This window comes from Carettochelys insculpta, chromosome 27, assembly GCF_033958435.1.
Source record: "Carettochelys insculpta isolate YL-2023 chromosome 27, ASM3395843v1, whole genome shotgun sequence".
Classification (NCBI taxonomy): domain Eukaryota; kingdom Metazoa; phylum Chordata; order Testudines; family Carettochelyidae; genus Carettochelys; species Carettochelys insculpta.
Genome location: NC_134163.1, coordinates 424,216 through 444,393, shown reverse-complemented (window position 1 = coordinate 444,393; position 20,178 = coordinate 424,216). Strand labels below are relative to the sequence as shown.

Genomic DNA, 20,178 nt, shown 5'->3' with positions numbered 1-20,178 from the left:
TTTGCACAGTGCACCCTGCGGAGTCAAAACAGACAAGTCATGGCTCATGGGCACCACCTTGTGATATGAGGCAGAGCAGCTGTACTGCATCATAACTTGGTCCCTCTGGTCTCCACCCTGGGCAGGATGCGAGCAACACACCCTAACCCACCCCCCCATCAGTCCACCCTGGGGGGGCGGCGAAGCAGCTGCCAAAACCCTCCCAAGAAATAAAGCAACTGGAAAGTTCAGTCGGGGTCTTACTTAGTATCATCTGCTACCTCCACCTCAGCAGGCGCCGTGATGGGGGCGTTCGAATGTCCTGCAGTCGGATCATCTGTGTTCAGTTCACCATTGGTGGAACTCATCACCTGGGAGGCAAAGTTGGCCTGTCAGAGCCTGGCTGTGTGCCAGCAATGCAGCGGGGGCGGGGAGAAGAGAGCAGACTGTCTGCAAGCCTGGCCCCAGCTGCCATGGAATCCCTGCACTGATCTGGGCAATGGGGATAGCCCTGTGCCCAACCCAGCCCTCCCACCAAGCTGCATTATGTACTGCAGGCCACAAGTCCAAGCACCAGCCCTGTAGATATACTGCTACAGTGCAAGACAGGCTCACTTCCTCAGAGTGCCCAGCTGCAGAGGTGATCAACACCCCAGCAGTCCTGGGGACAGGGAAAGGCCAGTACTGAGACTGCTTTGCCTGGGGTGGCTCGTATCTGCCCTGGGCAAGGAGTCTCACAGGTGCTGAACTAACAAGAGGGGCCAGACCTGAGCCTGAAAGGACTTGCTGCCACTGCATGAGTTCATACGGCCAGTGGAGACTAACTGGTGCTTTGTGGCAGCTGCAGGGTTGCCTGAGGGCTGGGCAGCAGTGCCTGCCATGCCATGCCTGAGACAGGCCTAGATTTCATTGCTGTGGCATTCTCAAACCCCGCTCCTGTACAATCAGAGAAAACACTGGTGAGCCTTGGAAACTGCCTGTCAATGGTGAGCCAGTGAGCCTCTCGCTCTGCAGCCATGCCTGTCCCAGCTGGGGGAGCAGCAGTGCAGGGAGAGGCAGGGGTTCTACTTTTCTTCCAGCTGCCCCCCTGCCCCGCTTGTCACCTAGCAGTAAAAACAAGGGTGGGGAGGAAAAGCCTCTGGGGCGGCCTGGAGCTCTGAGATATTAAAATGCTCTGATGCCCCTGTCTGACAGGCTGGCCCTCTTGGGCCCATGCAATGTGGATGGGCTCCATACCCTGGCTGGCCAGCTGGTCATTGTCACTCTCGGTGTTGGCTCTTCGCCCTGCAGCGGCTAACACACTGCAGACAGCCCAAAGCAATGTCACCAACAGCCACAACCCTGCAGAGCCAAGCTCTCACATGCTGCAGGTACTGGGCCTGCGCTCTGCAGTACTACAGAATTGAAACTAGAAGCTGCTTCCCAGCAGGGTTTGTTCCCCTCTATAATCTCCAGGGAGTCACTCTCCCTGTAGCAGGATCGCTTCTGCTTTCACCTGGATGGGGGCATGTTGGTGCTTTTGGGGCACAGAACCTAACAGATAACAGGAAGGGACTGGCCAGCACTTTCAGCCGAGTCGTGCCCCACTTCCTTACACTGCCTCCAGGCCAGACCAGGTCACCTGGCTGATGTCCAGGGCTAGTACTTGAATTGTGGCCTAATCAGCCTAACCCAGCCCTGGGGCAAGTGGCACTTTGCAAGCTCCCACCCAGCCGCAGGGACCCAGGCTGTGCTGTCTCTGCAGCTCTGCCCAGTCAGGTGAGCACTGCTGGGGGAAGAGCAGCCAGGTCACACACGAACACCACAGAATGACCATCACTGCAGCCAGGGGTGACGCCCACTGCACCAGCTCCACCTCACTGGGGCCAGCTCACTGGCGTCAGAAGTGCCCCTGGTGGAGCTATCACTTTAGTTGGAGCAGGGAAGACAAGCCCCAGACAAGACTGTGTGGCTACACTGCCATGGAGCAACCCCGCCACACAGCAGGGAGCAGCTATCACCACGGCAGGGAGGCAGAGCGGTGCAGCAAGAATAGCGGGTAACAAGACAGGTGTCCCTTCTCCACGCCACAGAAGCCAGGGATAGGAGCAGGAGCCAGGTGGCACACCCAGCTCCTGGGCTTGGGAGAGCTGGGTGAGTTCTGCCCCAGGAGCAAATCGCGTGAGGAGAGACAGAGGAGCACGGGGACTAGTGACGTATGAGAAAGAATTACATGGACAGAGGGTGACATCCACCGAGGCCCAGCATGTGGGCTGGGGCCCAGCTAAGCCTGGGAATTTTTCTCTGTCACCACAAGGCACCTACAAGTAGTCATCCTACTCTCTAGCATGGAGACACACATCGGGGGCAGTCTGCAAGGGTCACAGAGCAGGGGAGGAGGAAGACTACCAGGTAAGATGAAGCCTGGCCTGCAGATTTGAGGAGCTGATGTAGCCTCAAGCTCACTCACTGGAGGCTGGAAGCGGAAGCAGAAGAAGGAAGCGTGTGCCTGAGCACCAGAAAGCAGAACTGGAGGATTGACTGAAGTGACAATCAGGGATTCCACGTCCACAGATGGTAACCAACGGTCCCGTGGATAAACACAAATCAACCCCTGCAGCCCAGGCTTGTGGGCCATGCTGTTCTCTCTGCCCTGTCCCCATTCCGCTCCCCCGCGGCACACTGCATGTACCTGCACAGAACCCCCCAGCCTGCTGGTCACGAGGTGAGTTCCTAGCGGTTCCTTGGCAGGCTGCTGACTAGCATGAGGGTCCCACAACTCGTTCCCCTTGGGCGCCTGCTAGTGAGGGGCAGGACAGAAAACAAAGACGGAGATGGAGACGAGGGTGGGGGTGGGGGAGAGGAATTAAGAAGATAAGACATGCAAAAGCAAAAATATGAACAGAGCAACACTAGAGTGTTAGGAAGTCAAATAAACCAGTGTGGGCCCCAGTGCAAAGCCAGCAGAGAGACCAGGCAAGGACCCAGAGCAGCTGCTGGTCTGGTGATTGGATTTGGGCCTTACTCACAGCTTTCCATGTGCACGCACCCCCTTCCCTCCATAACCTGGAGCGGTCCCTCAGAGTCTCTGGTGTACTAGTCCCAAAAGACCAGAGCCCTGGGATGCTGCCCTCTGCTTTGGCTAATGCCAAGAGGTGGCATTTGGGAGAGGGAGCGCTGTGCTCCTGGAGAGATGATCTGCATTTGCGAGAGCAGATGTCAGTTGATATTTGATTTTGCAGACGGAAATCGAAGCCATGGAGCTATCATCCCATCCCTTAAGTGTTTAAAGCCAGAGGATTAAGGAAAGACCAGGGCCTAGAGTAAACTGGGTGAATATTAGGAACCTATATACAGTGAAGATCTAGGTACAGCGGCACCTCCTGTGTACCAGAGCCTGAGTGGGCTTCCACTGGGCTGCTGGTTCCATCAAGAGCCTGTACTCCAGGCAGCCTTCCACGGGGGGCCATTACCAGTCTGGCCCACTGCAGACTGAGAAGGTCCCATGGATGACTGAAACTAGGAAATGAGACAGGACTCTTGGAGAACATTCCCTCTCCGTGAAACAGTGGCCCTGGGCTGCTGCACCCACCTGGTTCTGCTGTCAGCACTAGGTCCAAAAGCCAAACTCAGTGTCATTTGGGCAATGTGGTGGTGAATGGAGGTCCCACCACTGCTCTGCCCATCCCACTTGGCTCCTGGGGACCAGACTTTGAGAGGATTTCTTTGCAAATGAAGGTGAAGGGAGCCCAGTTCTCTCCAGTGCCAGGGTGAAGCCTGCTGGTCTCAGCATACTTGGGGTGAGTAATTGTTAAACTAAGTCCTGCATGTGCAGCATTGCCTGGAACATGCTCCCTTTGCCAGGACACTTGTGGGTGAGAGAACAAGTCACAAGAGCAGATTCCTGGGAGCTCAGCCCAGTCCCTCCAAGCTCCACACTGCTCCAGGGGTTTCTGTGGCTGTCCTGTGTTCTGGGGCAACACAGCAGGCGGCCAGTTATCAGGGACTCTGCCCTGCTTTCCTAGCTGTGAAGCTAGGCTCGATTCTTCCCACCCCAGCCCCTATACAGCCAGGACTGGCACCTGGGGAGAACAGCCTTGGCAAAGTGCATTCCTTGTTCCTAGGGGGAGCTGCTGCTGGCTGTTCTCCTGCCAGCAACACAGTTTGGCTCCATTGAATGGATTCCAGCTCAGCCCAGCAGCACCTCCCCAACCTGACCTGTCTTCATACATGCCACTCCTCCCTGGCGAGTGAGCCACAGTGGCTGGGTCTCCACCAGGCTGCAGTGCCTGCTAAGACCACATCACCTGCAGCCCCCTCACGGGGCGGCATGGAGACTTACAATCGGCCAGCCAGCCAGCACAGCCCCTCTCCAAAGGGCTGGTCTAACCGAGTTGAGCAAGGGCCTCTGGGGAAGACAACAGAGCCAGACTGCCCAGCCGACTTCAGAGTGGCAGGCAGCACCAGCAATCCTGGCTGCCCCACAAGGGGATCTAGGACTCAGTGGATGCAGCCTCGGAGCCAGCTCAGGGCTGCTGAGCTCACTGCCGCTGGGCTCACTGCCTGTCTTTCCATTGTTGCCCTAACGCCCTGCGCAAGTGCTAGGGCCAGAACCTCAGATGGGAGCCTGTCCTAGAAGTCACAGCTGTCAGGATGCGGCTCAAGGAACTGGACTAGGCCAAGCAACACCAGCACAGGGGGCAGACCCTGCCAGGAGGTTTTGAGCCTGGCCTGCTGGCCCACCAACAGCAAGCCAGACTCGCCCATAGGCTGGGCTTAACAGTCAGTGTCAAGGCCTCCATGATGCACACGATACCACCTGGCTGTCCAAGCCCAATGGCACCTGCTGGGCCTTGGCCTCCCACAGCAGCCCGCCCTCCCATGAGCCAGCTCAACCTTCCCTGCAATGGCCTCGGGGACAAGTGACCCTACAGACCTGCCCCTGCCATGGGCCTGTACTTTTGTGGATTCCTCCATATCCCTCCTAAGGGCTTTCTGATCCCTCCCTCGCTTCCACATCAGCCCCCTTCCCTCCAGCCATTGAGAAAGGGATCAGCCAGTGGAGATACCGGCCTAGCAGCCTCGCAGGCCCCACAGGAGTGGCTAATGATCTCTGCACCACTCCGCTTCCCATAGGGACTAGCCAGTTCTGCCTGCACTTTGCTCTGCTTCACCAATCCAAGCTGCTGGGACCTGGCCTGGCCAGCGTTGTTGGGGGCAGGCGGGCGGCTCACCTGGTGTTTGGCGTGTGGCTGTGCTTTGTCTCTGTTCGGAGGCTGCACCTGGACGTCGCTGTGGATTGTGCCAATTGGAGTTGGCTGCAGATCAAGACACCAGGAGGAAAATCAAGAAAGGCCCCATAGAGACTATACTCCCTGGGCTGTCAAGGGCCCAGGCAAAGTCAGTGGGACTGTGGCTCATGGTGTGAGAGAACAGCAAACACTCCTGCGGTGCTCGGGTGGGATGGGACCGAGCAGCGGAAAGGGATGAACAGGAGGATGGAGGGAGATGAGGGATGTGCACTGGGGAGGCAGGGACAGCGCATGGGACCAAGTGGCGGAAAGGGATGAACAGGAGAATGGAGGGGAGCTGGGGGACCTAAGCAGCTGTATTCACACCCAGCCACTCCCTGCCTGCTGCTTTCATGTGCCCCAAGCCTGAAGCAGCCCCAGCCCCTGCACCCCACCTCCATTCAGTGCACTTACTAGTGGCTTCCCAGCCCAGTCATACTCGTAGTCGAAGACATAGCCACTGCGGTCAAAGAGGTCCGTGAAGAGCTTGCGTAGGTAGTCATAATCCGGCTTCTCGAAGAAATCCAGCCGCCGCACATAGCGCAGGTAGGTTGCCATCTCTTCTGTAGAGGCAGGGCAGGCTCAGTGTGGTTTGTGAGCCGTGGTGGACCCGGGCTGGGGGAGGCACCACCCTGAGAGGAATTGGGCAGCAGGGCAACACCCACGGAGGGAGAAGGGCCTCAGGAAGAACTACAAAGGCAGCTCTGAGACACCTGCAGGGAACAGACTTGGGGAGAGTTTCCACCACACTCCATCCCCACGATTGCTGACAGAGGTGCGCAGAAGTCCTGCAAGCCCACCGGTCAGGAACGGGACAGGAGGCGCAGAGGTGGTAGTGGCCAAGCTGCACAGGTAGTAATGCTACCTACCAGGTAGCACTCTAGACTGGAACTCAGGAGATCTGGGTTCTAATCCCAACTCTTCCACTCACCTGCAGGGTGTCCTTTGGCAAATCCTTCCCCCTGCCCTGTGCCTCAGTTTCCCATACCAGCTTCTGGCCTTCAGGCCTATTTAATGCAGGTGACAATGTCAGCTTCTCTCTGCTCTCCCAACTCAGGCATCGTCCTTACCTGGGAAGTTCTCGCACAGGACTTCGACAGGGGTGGCTCTTTTGGTGTCTCCGATCTTCTGATACCGCTCCTTTAGCGTGTCAGCCTGAAAGGGAACGCAGGTCAGAGATCTGCAGGATACAGGGGACAGGTGCCACACATGCCTGGATGGCCTAACCGACATCCTAAACTCGGGTTCAGGAGCTGATTCTGAGGGTCCCCTCCCACGGTAGCTCTGACCAACCCTGGTTCTCCCACTGAGCCATTGACTCCACAGCAGGACACTCCTGCCTGAAGCATCAGAGATACTAGCTTGAGAAGGGGGCACACTCATCTCCTGGCTACCATGTGGCAGGAGAAGCCTGGCTGGTGGCCCTCAGGGACGGCCAGAGCTGGGCTCCCAGAGACAAAGCTGTGTAGACCTCACCAGGCCCCAGGGTGGACCGTAAGCAGTAGCACCTGACTTGTTACCAGGGCCTCTCTGGAACTGTGTGCAGCAGTCCGACAGACCCCAGGTCCAGCTGGTGGGTGGACTGGAAGCCACCATTTGCACTGGCCCCACTGGCGGCAACAGCAGCTCAAGTGGGATTCATCAGAGAAATACATCTAACAAGCTGCGCAGCACTACAGCCACCTCTCTGGGAAGCACCGGCACTGCCATGCCTCTGTTCCCCCTGCAGGAAAGACTTGGTCTGTCTGGCCCCCAGGGAAAGGGCAAGCAAGCAGCAGGTCCAAGCCCCAGCCAGACAGCAACAGAAACTCCCAAGCCCCAGCCAGCCTGTCTTAGCCCCCATCTCACCCCGGTGGAGCAGCCAGTGGCAAGAGCTTACAAGCCTCCTGACCAAGTCTCCCATACACATCTCCTAGAACTGGAAGGGACCTTGGGAGGTCATCTAGTCCAATCCCCTGCCCTCTTGGCAGGACCAAGCACCATCCCTGACATCCATTGGCCCCAACCCCTAAATGGCCTCCTCAAGGATTGAGCTCACAACCCTGGGTTTAGCAGGCCAATGCTCAAACCACTGAGCTACCCCTCTCCCCATGCACCAGGTCCCCTCCCACAAGCCCCCTGCAGAAATTCCTACACAGCTGGAAATTTCCATACAAAAGATTATTCAGTGCAGACTTCAGGCACCTTGGAGCTGGGGCTGGAACCTCAGCACTAAGCTGTCTGGTGACTGATGGATGGAGCAAGTCTGGGAAGCGCTGGGTTCTGACCCTGCAAACACCCGCATGAGGAGCCTGCTGGCCCCACTGGCAGCACTGGGGCCCTGCTGTCCATGAGGCCAGCCACTGGTGTGGACTGGGGTTGACAGCCCCTCTGGACAGCTCTATCCAGATCCTTTTTGTTTTGGTTCCATTTCTGAGGGTAGGAGAGATGATTACTCACAATTTTGCCATTTAAATCCACCTGAAACACACAGTCAGCCAGGCACATGGGCCTGAACAAGGGCACCCATGCAAACAGGTGTGGGATGCTGCCAGTGCCCCTGTTAACTTTGCTCCCTCTGCCCTCACAAGGCCAGGGTGGGATTCTGGCCAGTCTGGCTTCTGCAGATGCTTAGTGCCCCCTTGTGGCTCTCAGCTCCCCGGCGTACTCACCTTGAGCCCTTGCCAGGGGAGGCTGCCACGGAGGAAGTACATGAACATGTGCCCAAGTGCTTCCAGGTCATCCCTGCGACTTTGCTCTGGGCAAAAGAGAGAAATTGTAAGTGCCATGTGCAGAGTCCTTGACGGGCAGAGCCGCCCCACACCCTGCCCCAGCACCACCATCCGAGCATACCACACAGCAGCTCACCGGAATAAGCAAAGCCCAGACAATGCAAAGCTGAACCAATGGGATTTTGCATTCTGAAGAGCTCCGTTTACTGCTGCATCTGGGCTGCTGTGGGGACCAAGACCCGGGCTCTGGGGAGCTCATTCCCCTGAGGGCCCTGGAGAAAGGCCCTAGAGGCAGCTGGACTGGGGCACATGGTGTTAATGGGTGTCTGTCATCGGCATAAATGAAGTGAGCACTAGCAGCCTGAGCACCTTGTGGGCTCTCCTGCCCTGGCAAGGCCATGGTACCATGTGGCCCTGCAGCAACGCATCCCCACTCCTGCCCAGGGCAGTGCTGGTCTGAGGTGGGGCAGGGCCCAGCAGAGCACAGCTCACTAGTGGTAGTGCTTCCCAGGGCAATGCTCCAGGCCAGGCAGCTGCAGCGCCCTAGCTGGCCCTGGGTGCCCCCATGGCTTCTCAGTGAGGTAACTTGCTCTTAGAAGCCAATGTTGCCCTAGCAGCAGGCATCTCTCACAGGCACCTCCATGAGATGCAGGGGCCGGGAATGTTCCCAGGGCAGCTGCTGGCCAAGACAAGAGCCCAGTGGAGCAGGACAGGTGCTCCTATAGGCCTGCATCACCTCCAGCTGCTCCTCCGCACAGAGCTGGGGATACATGGGGCTGGAGAGAAGATTGCCTCTGCCAAGTGGCCATTTCTCCACTCTTCACAGAGGCTGCCGGCCAGTGTTCATGGGTTCTGTTTCCCAGTGTCCACGGCCTCTCCCACTTCCTACTTCAAACAGACGCAGCCTCCAGGTCAGATTCCACCTCCCGAGAGAATAGCCTGGGCTTTGGTTTGCCAGCCTGCCCTGGGCGGCTCAGGGGAGGAGCAGAGCCCTGCTTTTCTCAGTGCAGCTCCACTGCCCCAGCCAGCAGGTGGGGTATGGGAGAAGTGTGGTTTCAGGGGCTCTGACAGCCAAACACAAACACACCTGGGAGGAGCTCCCTCCTGCCCACAGCCACAGCCAGTGTGTCACACTAACACCAGCTGCCATTTAATCACCTCGCATGCTACCAGGTAGACAATAAGGCTGGATATGGCCATTAATCTGTGCAGCCAGGAACAGGCTTCTGTGACACGCTTGTAGTCAGACAGTGAACTGGAAACAGAACTCTGGAATCCGAATGCCCCAACTCCTGTGCTTATCTTCAGCCATCCTCACCCAGCAGAGAGCCCATTCATGACTCCCTGGTGGGCTGGAGTCATGGCCTTGCCTCATTGCCCCCCAGCAATGCCAACACAGGACAGAGGTGGTACCTTTTCCGAGGTGCGTGTTGATGCTCATGTATCGTGCCGTCCCCGTCAGACTCTTGTGCTCTCGGTAGGGGATGTGTTTTTTGGTCTCAGGGTCGATGTACTCCTTGGCCAGGCCAAAGTCGATGATGTGGATGGTGTGCTGACGCTTGCTGCCCGGCCGCCCCACCAGAAAGTTCTCTGGCTTGACGTCTCTGTAGATCAGGCTTTTGGTGTGAACGTATTCCATCCGTGTGATCTGGGGGGAGGGGCTGGTGTCAGTGTGAGGCCACCGGAGGCTTCTCCACTGCCACAGACTATGCCCAGCCTCCCTGGACCCCATTCTGCTCTCTGTGTGAGGTAAGGGCTCAAGACAGCAGCCACCTGCTTTGCTAGCAGACCAGGCCTGTTGGATCTCCACCTACCCACTCTACTCCAAGGGAGAAAGGACAGGCAGGGCACAAGCCGAACTCTCTGCTCTCCTACAGCATTCCTAAGCAACCTGATTTGAGCATCTGTGTGCCTCTGTTCCCCACTGCACAGCCCCGCCCTGCTGCCCAGTGCCAGGGGATAAACACACACACTGGGAAGTGCTTTGGGATCTGGCAATGAAAGGTGTAGATAAGAGCGTGGCCTCAGTACAGCGTCTCAGTGATCCCTGGGACACGCTGGCAGCTTACCAAAAGGCCACACGCTGAGCCTACTGTGCCTAAACCAGTCCCAGCTGCAGCCTACCAGGACAATGGTTCCCCTGAGTCCCAGGCTACCCCATGAAGCAATGTAGGCTGGATGCTGTAAAGCCCCACAAAGAGCTAGACTGGGTCTGTCAGCCACATGGGTTCTGAGCCTGGGTTTGCTGCAGGCTTCTGCCACCACCTGGGATTTTTGAACAATACGAATCTAAGTACGATTAACCTGCTTTGCACACAGCACAGAACAAAGAGACTTCTCCATGGTCACCCAACTGACCAGGGCAGAGCCAGGAATAAAACCCAGGCCCCCCGAGTCTCAGTGCAGTGAGTGCCACACTAGGCTACCCTGCCTCCAATTCAGCACAGCCAGCCAACGAGAGGGAAGGCTTTCTGAGGCGTGGACTCCCCAGCCGGCTCCTAAGAACTCCCTCCTGCTCTCTGATCCCTCAGCCTTCCCTCCCTCCAGAGCCATTCAGTTTGGTGGCGAACATGCAGCCAGCTGATCTCCTGCTAGGAAGTCACATGCCAAACCCAGATAGTGCCCCCTCCCCCCATCAGAATGTTCTACACTGGGTGCTTTCACCTCCATCCCACTCCCCCTGCCTAAGCCCCTTGTGATAGGGTCTTGCTGGGCATGGAGTGGTCACTGAGGATTCGATGGCAAGGGGGGCCATGCTTCCCAGGTGTGTGGTGGGGAGAGGCACTTACCAACTGTATCGCTATCATCAGGACAGTCTTGAGCGTGAAGGTCCGATCACACAGGTCAAACAGGTCTTCCAAGCTGGGTCCCAGCAGCTCCAGCACCATGGCATTGTACTTCCCACAGGGCCCAAAGTAGTAAACCTGAGGAATTCCTTCTGTGAGAACGAGAGTGGCAGGGAGTCAGCACCCAGCTGCAGCAGTGATGGGAAAATCCCTGCCTGCAGGCGGCCCCAGCCAGGCGGCATCTCAAACCAAATGCAGTGGGTTGGGGGAAACTGGAGTGTTGACACTGCTGGGTAATCCAGTACCAGGGAGGTGCAGACACTACTGGAATTACAGCCAAGGACAGGGGTTACCATGGCAACAGGCACTTCTCCTCCTCCCAAAGCAGGACATTAATTGGGAACTGTTACCAAGGGGGAGATTGCTCCTTCTTTGTATCCCCACAACAGCTCTGCTGCATCACTCCCCATGCTCCCACCTGCCCAAGGGGCTCAAGCTCGATGGGGTGGCGGGGGGGGAGGGTGCCGAGTGAGGAGACCCAGGTGAGGGTTTGCCTATGCAGGGCTGCTGCACAGGCATCTGTGATGCTCGCTAGGGGCCCTCGTGCTGGGGTACCAGGACTTGACCCTATGCTCCTAGGTGTCAGGAGACATTGGGGGAAGCTGGTTTCTGTGACAAACTCCAGAAAGATGGAAGCCATGTGTGCAGCAATCCACCCCATTCCTGCCTTGCAGCACTCAGCTATTCCAGCTCCCCATCCACCCTGGCTCTGCAATGCCCCTCAGGCCCAGCCTGCAGCTCTCCACTCCCAACCAATCTCTTCTATTCCAGTGCTGGAGAACTTGGGGAGAAAGCTCATTTTCTGGAGCCTGTGTTGCAGGGAGATGGAAGCGCCAGGTAAGATATACACTGGGTTCCTGAGGCTGGTTTGGGGGCAGGTGGTGACCCTTTCCAATGACCCCGTCCAACAATCCAAACTGCATCCAGCCCCCCAGTGCTGGCAGGAAGGAGCTGGGGGGTGGTGAAAGGGAGTTACAGGGTCTGAACGCCACCAGACTCCACCCACACACCAGGAAGAGAGGCTGCTGGCACTCAACACAAAATGATTCACCTCCAGACTGACACATGCTCTTCCACCTTCCCCAGCATCAGGGCTGCCAAGGTCAGTCCGGCTTCGAAGGATGACACTTCCCACCCAACCCCATCACTGTGGGAACAGGACACCCTGTTCTTTGGGAAAAGGGGGACCTAGGTGGTCCCAGGTAGCTTAGCCACATCCCTGACGCTCACACAGAAAGGAAAATGCAAACGGGATCAACGAGGCGTGTTTGGAAATCCTGCCTCTGTCACCCAAGCAGATGGGCCTCTGCAGCTTTGGCTGTAGGTGGAGGGCAAAGCTGCAGAGTCATGGTTACCATGAGAGCTGCTCATACTCCCACATTCCTGTCCTACTGGTCCAGCTGTGCCCCTCCCTGCTGCCTGCAGGCCCCGCTGCTCCTTACCTGCATTACCGAGCTGTTTGTAAAACCGGTATTCCAGATGCAACTGTGGGGCTCGTGATTTTATTGGTTCCTTGTGGAAATGAGAGAAAGAGAGAGCAAGTGAGGGGCCAGACAGGGTTGCTGCCCTGACTTCAGGCCAGGCTAATGGCTGGGCACATTCTACAGCTCACCCAAACGTTCGTTACCGAGGAGAGAAGGGGTCCGGTCTACAGGAAGTTGGAGACCAACCCTCAGGGTGCACGTCTGATCCACTGGGCAATTTTCTTAATTTATAGGAAATGAAATAAAACCAATGAGGACAAAGGGAAGAGAGCCTAGCTCCCTGCATGGGCAAACAGATATGGCAGGAAATCATGCAGCTGAGGGTCTGGGCTTGCCAGAAAGCACAAGACCTGTTACACAAAGACCAGGCTAGTGCAAAGTGGCCATGGAATAATGGAGACTCCAGGCTGTGGATGATGATCTCTCTCCTCAGACTTTGTTCCTGGTCTTCATCCCCACTTCTCCCTCCTACTCACTCACAAACCTGAGCTACAAAGGGACACCTTCACTGCTGCTGCCACTGAGTGGTGGCTCTGCCAGGTGAGGTTTCTCCACTCTTCTCGGCACATCAGCCCCCTGATGCCACCTCTGGGGTACATGGACTTAGGGCCATACTCTGACCCATCCTGGCCTGCACTCCAGATCCAGGCCAACTGCGAGTGTTGATCCAAGCCGAGACATGCAGCTTCCACAGGTGATTTGTAAGACACCTCAGAGTGTTAGATGGCTGCAGGAAGGGAAACAGCAGCAAGCTGCCTGCTCCCTGTGCTGCCAGGCCATTGCAAGGGGAGGCTAAGTGGAAGGCGGCTGTTTGCCATGCGTCATGGCAAGAAATGCAGTGCTTGTGAAAGGTACTGATGGGAACCCGGGAGCCCAGGCAGGGATTCCAAAGCTCCTTCTGTGCACCTCATCCCATAGGTACCAATTGTAAAGGTGGCTAACATGGGGTAGACAGACCAACACTACGAGTTGTCATGATCCAGCTGATCCTGACTCACTGAGCTTCAGAACCACAAGCCTCCCCCACCCAAACCTCACCTCTTGGTAACTGCATGAAATGCTTTGCATGTACAAAGTTCTCAGCTACCACATAACACATTGTACACAGCCTCACTGTACCTGGCTTAGCTGGATCTGTTTTAACCAACTCACAAAAGGCTGGGCTCAGAAACCCTAACTGCTCTGGACAGCACACGAGAGGGAAGAAAGAGAAACTCACCAATTTTATCGCAACATATTCATTCGTGTAGAGATTCTTTCCTGCAGAAAGATACGAGAGAGAGAGAGAGCACTGAGCGAGCAAAACTCCCAAACACCCCCCATGTGTCAAACACAACTGGCTGGGAGCAAGTCAAACTCTCCAGTCTAAAAATCACCACCAGGGATCAGGTAGTCTGAAGGGCAAGGAAACTGACAGGTCTTTGTCCCCTTGGCCCATAACAACGTGCTTTCTCTGGACAGTTGGTGACAGTGAGTGCTACCGCGCTGTATCCCCAAGGCAGCAGTGCACTCATGCACTTGCTCTTTGGAAGCTACATGTTGTTCAGGTGACCTGTGAGGTGCTGGGAACTGAGAGGGCCCCACAATGTTCTCTGAGATGGAAGCAGCGCATGCTGGGACCTGTAGTCCTGCAAGGCCACATCTCTGCAATAAGTGGGTGAAGGCAACTGCATTTTATGGACATTAACTTGCCAGAGGTTGCACGATCAAGGAGCAGTAACCACGCTCTGCTGGGGAGACAGCCTGCCTAGACTATGCTGCAAGTGCACCAGCATGCAAGCTTGGAGCCCCATGGGGCTATGTGTGATTTCGTTTCCACCCAGGATACCCAGAAAGGCAACACCACCACCATGGTAACAAAGGAACCACTACGTTCTGCAGAACTACTCACTGCCTGGGGCAGTCAGCAAAGAACAAGCAGCAGCTGAGACGTCCGCCCTCATAAAGCCCATGGGCAAGATGCCTCAAGGGACAGCACCATTTAGAAGGCTCAAGCACTACAGCCTCCCTCTTGGCCAGCCCCCTGTGTATGGAACCAGAACCTCCAAAACTAAATGTAGCAGTCTCAGCAGCTGGAGCTAAAAAGCCAGACACTGTAGCTGGTGCTGTAACAGGCCTTCATCCCCTGTGCAGTGCGGACATATAACACACTAAGCAGTAGGTCACACAAGTTTACACGCAGCCTCTGCGGAGACCACATCCAAGAGCCGAAGGGAGCTCCTCTGAACACCCCAGTGCCTTTATTTACATCAAGGCTCTCATGACAGAAGATTCACCGTTGCTGTTTACATTGGGGATGGCCAGCACAACCCCCCCAGAGGTCTGTCTATACCCGCTATGCTGGGATGTCTTCATTTTTCACTGAGCCTCAGCTCTCCTCTTCCTCTCACATGCCTCAAAGGAACAGTGCCCTAGAGGAGCAGTTCCCCGTCTGCAGCAGGGGGTTCAAGGCACCAGAAAGCTGGGCTCAACCCCAGGGCTGGCTGTTTCCATACTGCTGCCTTCAGGGTTGATCTGGACTACAGTGTAATCTCAGACAGCAAGTACACCACCCTAGTTTCCCCACATTGATACAAGACCCTTACAGAGCCCGTAGATGGGCCCAACGGTGAGCTGGAAACAAAATGGGTTGTTTTAGTTGTATAAATCCAATACAAGTGACCAAGCAACTAGAGCACAGGATTCCCAGGCTCCATGCAGTAACCTACTACTTCTTCCCAGGCAAGTCACATCTCCAGCTCATTGCCTCAGTTTCCCCACCCACAACAGAGAGAACAATTAGCTCTTACAAAGCTCTTTCTATCAGTAGATATCAAGTGATAATGATGTTGACACCCTCAAAGACTGAAGGAAGGGTGATCCAGCAATGGTTTACGATGTGCTCGGAGATGGAAGGCTAACCAATGGGAGACTTGCCTGCTGGCCTACAGCAGGGAAAGGGCTGCTGCACAACTGGGGCTGATAGTGGAACCTTTGTTTATTTCAAGGGTGGCACATTCGCAGTCCAAGTTCTAGATTTGCTACTGTTCTGATGGCAAAATTTTCTGATTTTATTGAATGGGGTGGGGTCAGGCAGTCGAGATACATTCCTCCCAAGCCTTGGCACCAGTCAGGGTTATAGCAATGGCGGCGTGGTCTGGGGCTCATACATGAATGGCCTAGCAGGCTCTGCTAATCTCCAGGACACTCAAAAGCAGCCTGAGCCAGGGCACAGCCCTGGCTTCAGACAGGTCAGAGTCACAGTGTCCCCGAAGGAATTGTGCCTCCAGTTGGCAAAATTCCTCTCCTGCTACAAGATTCCTTCCCTCCAGCTTTGCCTGGTCTCAGGCCAGGAGCACAGGACACAGGCCAGGACCTAACTCCTTCCTACTCCAGCTGGGGTGTCTGGGGCCCTAATGATTGCAAGGAGGAAGCAATCCCTGCTACCCAGAGATCTCCCTCTCAGGGTGGGCTCAGTTATTTGTAACTCTAAGGAAGAGACTCCTGGCTAGTAACAGTCAGATCCCGAGGAGCAGCTATTAAATGACATATTTATTTAGATAGAGGTAATAGAGCAGCGCTGACCTTGGCACTGCTCTGGCTCACAGTGGCCTATGGCAAGAGAGAGGAGCAATATTCATGCACTGACTCACAGTGACCAAGGTTTTCCCATGTGACTAGTGATTCTAAGTGTCCATCTGAAAATGCCTGAAAGGGGTTTCGCCTCTAGAGAGCACACAGCTTCTTTTGGAAGACAGGTACCTCCAGTGGGCCCCCTACTGCCAGTCACTTGGGAAAATCGTGGCCAGGGTTCCAGCCACAGCCTCCCTGATATTGGAGGAGGACCTGTCGGCGCCTGTCCTACCAAACTGAGCTCAGTGCCTGCAGGTGTCAGCCGTGGGAAGCTAGGGCTGCCTCTAGCCTCCTCCTCTCTGGGAACATCCAAGAGCTTTTTAAACTCCAGTTAACTGATTACTAATTAACATGAGTCACCCATCACATCAGCACAAACCAGCCTGGCCACTTCACAACCGCCTGTTCTGGGCTCCTACATTCCACGTTTACGATAAATGCCTGACAAGCACATACAAATGTGAGAGAAGGAATTCAAGTTACCAGGTAACTCCAGTTAAAAAGCCATTAGCATAAACTAACCCTTTGTCAGCTTGTGGGCCAGGGTAACGTTTATATTCCGAGGTCTAAGGAATCAAACACAATCATCTAGTTCAGCGATACTCACAACTATTCCACTTGGGAGCCTAATTTTCACACACCCCTCCCCTGTTAACTAATAGAGACACACAACTCCTGTATGCCCTGCACACCACCACACCAAACACACACATTAAATCGATAACTACAGTGTTCCCAAATACACTAACATTTTCAAATCATTTTCCAGCACAACAAACACTAAATTTAACTTATTTATTGCAGGCATTGAACTGCCTGGCTGTCAGTTAGCTGAGTGGCTCTTTCATCTGAGACACAAGTGTTAGCTGTTACAGAAGACTGCTCAGACTCCACTGGTAGGGTGATCACATCATGATGTTTATTCTGTTTCCTCCACCCACACCTTTACCATTCCATGCAGCAATGCTATTTACACACCCTGTGGCCTCAGCCCTGTGGCGGTGCCAACAAGGCAAAGAGGTCTCCCTCCTGGAGCTTGCTTGGTCTCCGAGCTCAACTAGCTCTTTTCCTCCAATCAGCTGTCTGGGTGCTTGGGAAGGGAGGGGGAGGAGCAGGGACTGCATCACTCCAGGATCACCTCGAATCAGCTGTTCACAGGGTGCCAGGAGGAAGCCCTGAAGGTTGCACAAGCCACAGATTGAGTAGCACCAATCTAGTCTGACTTCCTCCTGCATGTTGCAAGCCTGAGATCCAGCCCCCATAAGCTCTGAGCCAAGTCCATAACTTCTGGCTGAGCTAAAGCATCTCTCCTACTAGGAATTCAGTCTTTACACCCAGACCGCATGTGAAGAAAAATGCTCCACAACCCATGATAAATAGGCCTAACAGTTCATCACTCCTATGGTTACAATATTGTGCCTTTTTAGGTAAGTCACAAAGATTCTACACAGAGTTAAGAGGCAGCTGTGTTAGTTTGTTTCAGCAAAAACAAACAAACAGATAGTAGCGATATGAGTGTCCATCTCACTAGTGCCTGACATGATGGGCCGGCCAGGATTTCCAGGTTTATGTGGGTCTTGGATAGCAGAGTGAATGGTCCTGGTTGGAGCTTTGGGGTTGTGTCTGTGAAGAGCTGTTCCTGTGCTTCTTCAGGTAATTTTCTTTTTGGTACTGAGTCCTCACTGGGACCAAAGGATAGTGGCTTATAGAATGCAGTGCTGGAGAATTGCCTGGCACCTTCCAGTTCATAATCTGACCTATCCACAATGTCTACAGCACCTCCTTCATCTGCCTCTTTGATTATAATGTCAGAGGTATTTCTGAGACTGTGCATGGCAGTAATGGGGGACATGATGCTGCCTGTCCACAATTTCAGCCTGTGCACATTGGCAGAAGCTCTCTATGTATAAGACCAGTCTCAGGAGAGTACCCAGGACAGCCATCTACAACAGGACAGACCCAACAAAGAAAGCAACAGAGCACCACCAGCCATTATCTACAGACCATGGCTAAAATGTCTTCAACACATCATCAAGGATCCACAACCTATCCTAGATGATGATCCCTTGCTCTCACAGACCTTGGCTACGTCTACACGTGAAGCCAACATCGAAATAGCTTATTTCGATGAATAACGTCTACACGTCCTCCAGGGCTGGCAATGTCGATGTTCAACTTCGACGTTGCACGGCACCACATCGAAATAGGCGCTGCGAGGGAACGTCTACACGCCAAACTAGCACACATCGAAATAAGGGTGCCAGGCACAGCTGCAGACAGGGTCACAGGGCAGACTCAACAGCAAGCCGCTCCCTTAAAGGGCCCCTCCCAGACACAGTTGCACTAAACAACACAAGATACACAGAGCCGACAACTGGTTGCAGACCCCGTGCCTGCAGCATGGATCCCCAGCTGCCGCAGCAGCAGCCAGAAGCCCTGGGTTAAGGGCTGCTGCCCACGGTGACCATAGAGCCCCGCAGGGGCTGGAGAGAGAGCATCTCTCAACCCCCCAGCTGATGGCTGCCATGGAGGACCCGGCAATTTCGACGTTGCGGGACGTGGATCGTCTACACGGTCCCTACTTCGACGTTGAACGTCGAAGTAGGGCGCTATTCCGATCCCCTCATGAGGTTAGCGACTTCGACGTCTCGCCGCCTAACGTCGAAGTTAACTTCGAAATAGCGCTCGACGCGTGTAGCCGCAACGGGCGCTATTTCGAAGTTAGTGCCGCTACTTCGAAGTAGCGTGCACGTGTAGACACAGCTCTTGAGAGGCAGGCCAATCCTTGCTTACTGACAGTACCTCAACTTGAAACACACACTCACCACCAACCCATACTCCACAACAAAAACACTAATCCAGGGACCAATCCTTGAAACAAATTCTGTTCCCAATTCTGTTCATACATCTAACCAAGTGACACCATCATGGGATCTAAACACATCAGCAACACCATCAAAGGCTCATTTACCTGCATATGTACTAATGTGATAATCTCATCATGCACCAGTAATGCCCCTCTGGCACGCACATTGGTCAAACCAGACTGTGTCTATGCATCAGAATAAATGGACAATCAGACTTCAAGAATGGCAACATACAAAAATCATTTTAACCTTCCTGGGCACAGTTACAGACTCAAAAATTGCTGTCCTTGAGCAAGAAAAATTCAAAGAGAGGCTGGAACATAAAACTGCTGAGCCAAAATCGATATGCACATTTGACACCATCAGAATGGGTCTGAATAGGAAATGGGAATGGCTCTCTCATTACAATAAGTCTAAGAGAGGTAACCATATTTGTATCTGCAAAAGTGAGTAGCCTGTGGCACCTTGAAGACTAACAGATTTATTTGGGCATAAGCTTTCGTGGGTAAAACCCACTTTGTCAGATGCAACTTGCTTATGCCCAATAAGTTTTTAAGGTGACACAGGATTCCTCACTGTCATTACAAAAAGTACTTTTCCTCTTTAGGTATTCTCACCTTCTTATTCACATCCACCCTGATTGAATTCACTAGGATGTTAATACTCCCATCTATATATCCCTACTGTGTTTCTTTTTCTTTCACTTCATGCATCAGATTACATGAATTGCAACTCGCAAAAGCTTATGCAATAATAAAGGCCTTCAAGGTGCCTCTGGACTCCTTGTCTCTACACAGAGTGTCAGAAACAGACTTGTCAACCTAACACTGAAATATGAACCTCTCCCCCTTTAAAGCCAGCAACTCTAACAAGGCTGGTACTTTTTATTTTTATAGTGTCCTTTAATTACTATATGTATGTATATAGTGGTGTGTCTGTACACTTGCAGAGTGCCCATGTACTGCTAGGGAGATGGGCCAAGGCAGTGATCATAAGGTATAATAGTCCCTGACAGCATTTCTTAGTCATTCTGTCCCCATACTGCCACTGGAGATCATGAGCTAGAACTTTTGAAGTAGCTGGCCCACTTTCCTTTGCAACAAACAATGGAAACAGCAGAATCTTAGAATACTAGAACTAGAGGAGATATCAAGACTTCATCAAGTTCAGTCCCCTGGACTCGTGAGAGGACCAAGCACCTGATCATCCCTGACAGATGTTTATTTAACCTGCTCTTAAAAAATCCACAATGATGGCGATTCCACAACCTCCTTAGGATTTATTCCAGTGCTTAACCAACCTGACAGCAAGGAAATTTTTCCTAATGTCCAACCTAAACCTCCCTTGCTGCAATTTGACCCCTTTACCTCTTGTCCGATCACCAGGGGTTAAGAAGGAAAAATTTTCTC

General features: G+C 54.0%; 1 protein-coding gene across 3 annotated transcripts in view; it reads right to left on the bottom strand.

Annotated features, from left to right (window-relative positions):
- Positions 1 to 20,178, bottom strand: part of CSNK1G2 (casein kinase 1 gamma 2) — a 108,452-nt gene that overhangs the window by 3,104 nt on the left and 85,170 nt on the right. For 2 of the 3 annotated variants that reach the window (XM_074978083.1, XM_074978084.1), the window contains 9 exons: positions 13,510 to 13,550; positions 12,249 to 12,318; positions 10,750 to 10,898; positions 9,374 to 9,608; positions 7,901 to 7,986; positions 6,320 to 6,404; positions 5,664 to 5,812; positions 5,193 to 5,276; positions 244 to 350 (listed from right to left, as the gene is read on the bottom strand). In XM_074978083.1, the coding sequence (XP_074834184.1) occupies positions 244 to 350; positions 5,193 to 5,276; positions 5,664 to 5,812; positions 6,320 to 6,404; positions 7,901 to 7,986; positions 9,374 to 9,608; positions 10,750 to 10,898; positions 12,249 to 12,318; positions 13,510 to 13,550 (1,006 nt within the window). Of the gene's footprint in view, positions 1 to 243; positions 351 to 5,192; positions 5,277 to 5,663; positions 5,813 to 6,319; positions 6,405 to 7,900; positions 7,987 to 9,373; positions 9,609 to 10,749; positions 10,899 to 12,248; positions 12,319 to 12,433; positions 12,512 to 13,509; positions 13,551 to 20,178 lie in introns of all 3 variants that reach the window. The other variant, XM_074978085.1, reaches the window with a different exon arrangement.